Source organism: Coregonus lavaretus (genome assembly GCF_964263955.1).
Source record: "Coregonus lavaretus genome assembly, contig: HAP1_SCAFFOLD_7064, whole genome shotgun sequence".
Taxonomy (NCBI): Eukaryota; Metazoa; Chordata; class Actinopteri; order Salmoniformes; family Salmonidae; genus Coregonus; species Coregonus lavaretus.
This window is the reverse complement of record NW_028163404.1, coordinates 25,001-29,018: the sequence shown is the minus strand read 5'-3', so window position 1 is coordinate 29,018 and position 4,018 is coordinate 25,001. Positions and strand designations below refer to the sequence as shown.

The 4,018-nt window shown below is 41.5% G+C and overlaps 1 protein-coding gene across 1 annotated transcript in view; it reads right to left on the bottom strand.

The window, feature by feature from the left end:
* Positions 1 to 1,633: 1,633 nt before the first annotated feature.
* LOC311118180 (cytoplasmic phosphatidylinositol transfer protein 1-like) overlaps positions 1,634 to 4,018 on the bottom strand; it is a gene marked incomplete at both ends in the record, with an annotated part of 8,900 nt that continues 6,515 nt past the window's right edge. The window contains one exon of the mRNA XM_084193035.1: positions 1,634 to 1,705. Coding sequence (XP_084049161.1) covers positions 1,634 to 1,705 — 72 coding nt within the window. The remainder of the gene's footprint in view (positions 1,706 to 4,018) is intronic.

Sequence of the window (4,018 nt, the reverse complement as noted above, 5' to 3'; positions counted from 1 at the left end):
CAGAGAGAGAGAGAGAGAAAGTGAGAGAGAGAAGTGAGAGAGAGAGAGAAAGGGAGAGAGAGAGGGAGAGAGAGAGAAAATGAGTGAGAGAGAGAGAGAAAGTGAGTGAGAGAGAGAGAGAAAGTGAGAGAGAGAGAGAGAGAGAAAGTGAGAGAGAGAAAGATAGAGAAAGAAAGAAAGAGAGAGAGAGAAAGAGAGATAGCAAGAGAGAGAGAGCAAGAGAGAGAGAGAAAGAGAGAGAGAGCAAGAAAGAAAGAAAGAAAGAAAGAAAGAAAGAAAGAAAGAACGAAAGAGAGAGAGAGAGAAGAGAGAGAGAGAATGACAACCATGAACTATTAGGGACAGTATTTAAGTAGTGGCTCTTCTCCAAACATAACGGCAGCCCTGCCGCTGTCACGGTCTGCTGTCTGCTACCTGATATGATTGTGGAATTGTCAATCACATCATCTAACCACACCCTCCATTCATTCAGACAGAATACGCAGTCTGCTCACACACACTACTTAACTCACACGGATTCGCACAGACGCACTTCATTCACACATGTATAGATGTACACACAGGCACACACACACACACGGACGCACACACGGACGCACACACATTTAAACCCTTACATTAAATTCAAACAGACATTCAACCCCTTCTCTGTCACGAAATAGGACTGTGAGTGTGAAAACACATTTTTACAACCTGACATTATCTTTCATAACATCGTGAGCACAGAAACACAGGGCTGCATATTATTTCACAACATACATCTTGGTAGAGAAGATTCAGAATTTTGACCAGATTATACAATGTTCTAAAGATGCAGAGCTTGCGTTGGCCCTGAAGCTGCAATGTCAGTGGATAGAATCACATGGGAGGATTTTAGTAGAACTTGTGCATGCAAACACATACATGTGGGAAATAAAGTGTGTCTGCATCTGTGTGTCTGTACGCAACACCAAATGTGTACGTGATATGTGACTCCAAGTGTGTACGTGTGTGTTGTGTTGTGTGTGTGCACGCACAGAGACACTGGCCACAGCAGTTGTTAGTGAAGAGAGGTAGGCTGGGGTTGGATTACAGATGTAGAGACCAGAGTGAGTCTGTCTTTTACATTCACTGTGATATAACATCCTCTCTTTTCCATCTGCAGGGCTTTCACTAATATTGTCTGGCCATAGAAATGGGACACACACACACACACAAACACACACACACACTCCATAATAAATGACCAGACAGGTTGATGCCCGTCTACTCTCCCAAAACATTAAGAGAGAGTGGACTTTTCTAATACCAAGACTGACAACCCCTTACACAAACACACAAACATCCTCCTCCACCCCCCCCCCATCCCACACACACTGCCCCCCACACATACACACAGAACCTTCATCCTAACATTATATTATTCTAACATAATAGTAGAGCTAATATTCTGTAGAGAAACGAGTTAGTGAATTGGGACAGAGAGAGGGACAGAGAGAAGGCCAGAGTATAAATGAAATGGGTTCTTCAATTAGCAGAGCTGCACTTGGCAGACACTGAGGGTCCATAGGGGCCCCTATTATGGAATGACTTGATCATACTGAAGGCCTCAGAGCAACACACAAACACATAAACACACACGGTCATTACTCACGTTGTCATTGCTGCCTTTGTTGTCCTCGTATTTTGTCTCTATGTGAATGGAGAACTTGGGCAAGAAAGAACACTGCAAAACAAAAACAGAAAACATGTATCAGGTGAGATATTTGAAAATAGTGGAAAAACAACAGCTTTCACCTGAAACTGGAGTTTCATTTTAAGATGGTTTATGTGTCATCGAGACATTTAGTCTCTAGACTTCTTGTATCAATATCCCCACCAACTGAAAGCTGTTGGTACCGGAGCACCAAGTCTAGGTCCAAAAGGCTCCTTAACAGCTTCTACCCCCCAAGCTATAAGACTGCTGAACAATTAATCAAATCCCCACCCGGACTATTTACATTGACCCCCCCTTTCTTTTTACACTGCTGCTACTCGCTGTTTATTATCTATGCATAGTCACTTTACCCCAACCTACATGTACAAACTACCTCGACTAACCTGTACCCCCCCACATTGACTCTGTACCGGTACCCCCTGTATATAGCCTCGTTATCGTTATTTTATTGTGTTACTTTTTATAAAATGTTTTACTTTAGTTTAATTAGTAAATATTTTCTTAACTCTATTTCTTGAACTGCATTGTTGGTTAAGGGCTTGTAAGTAAGCATTTCACGGTAAGGTCTACACCTGTTGTATTCGGCGCATGTGACAAATAAAATATGATTTGATTTGATTTGTTTGGTGTTCAGAAAGGGGAGATGAATGAATGGGAGTATGCTCTGTATGCAGGTCTATGTGCTTGTGTCTGAGTGTGTGTTTGGTCTGTGTGTGTGGTGTGTGTGTGTGGTGTGTTTGTGTGGTGTGTGTGGTGTGTGTGTGTTGCATGTACCCCCTCCTATGACTCACACACTGCCTTTTGTCGAGTCCGAAACGGGCTCTGTCACTGTCAAAGCGATGTCCCCCCCTCATCCCCCTTTTCCTCCTCCCTCCTACTCTCCTCCTTCCTCTCTTTATAACATGTATATAAAGCTGTATGACTCACTGTGGTGGCATTTATCACTTTCTGAGAATTTGAAAATGCCAGAGTTCAAAGGCTTTAGAAGTTTCAGACAGTATGTTACAGGGTGCAGAGGCAGGTTTCCAAGACTGTCATCAATCTTAAACCATTTTCAGACATAAAACACTGCTACAGTAACGTTTTGATAATGCCGTTGAGACTGATGTTGGTTGTAAAGAGTTCTTGGTAACACTTTCTGTGAACTACCAGTGTATAAGGCATTATGATGCCTTCTAACACATTATAAGACTTGCTATAAGCATCTATAACAGCTTATAGCTGTATAGAGTCATATACTAAATCACTTAACCAAGAACATTTTGAATCAACACAACAGCAAACCCACCCTACACCAAAATTTAAAAAGATATGTTATTTTAAAGAGGGACTATGCAGAAATTGCTCCACCATTTCCTGGTTGCTAAAATTCTAATAGTTCGCCTAATTTCAGTTTATATGACAAAATAAGCACTTCTTCTTAGACTTGCTTTCAATGAGAATGACAGATCTACAGTATAACTGAATTTGGTTGTGTCGCCCAAAAAGTTACATATTGCAGCTTTAATAAATGTAATACCAAGTAAATAGTATTTAAGAAAGCTCTAGAAAGAAGTATTTAAGAAAGCTCTAGAAAGAAGTATTTAAGAAAGCTCTAGAAAGAAGTATTTAAGAAAGCTCTGGCTATGGCATCAAGCAAATGGACATCATTTGACACCTTAAAGGCAGTCGAATCCTCAGGGCAGTAAAAATTAATGACGCTTCTCATGAGTGAAATGAGGGAACGGATGTGTCTTTATCTCTGGAGAGCACATGCCTAGCTACAGCCATACATTCATCACCATGAAGACAGCTGTAATTCAGAAGACACACATGGAAATGCACACACACACACAGGCGCTAAGCTGTTGCTATGGCTAGCGATACTAATGTCTCCATAGGGGGAAGCTTCATTCCAACGAAGCCACGTACATTTTATATAAATGCAAAATAACACAATAAATATGCATAAAACTACACAACCCAAGCCTACTATCTACACATATGCCAAAACACTGACTCCATATGTAACGTCTAACTAAAACAACCAGCGAAGCAGAAGAAAATGGTTAGAGAGAGATGTGGCACTCTTTCCTGGTCCTTCCATGTTGCTGCATTGAATGCATCCTGACACCCTGTACATTATTGAACTGCGGTGGCTCTCTTCATAGCTCTGTGATCAATAAAGGAAATGGAAGAGATACTTACGGTGTACTCTAGAGAGGCAGGTCCAGAGGGACACATGGGAGCAGAGGGGAGAAAACACACCACAGTTAGGGCTTCAATAACTCAACAACACAGGTTACGATGTGATACAACATGAAGGAGCACAAGATGACACAA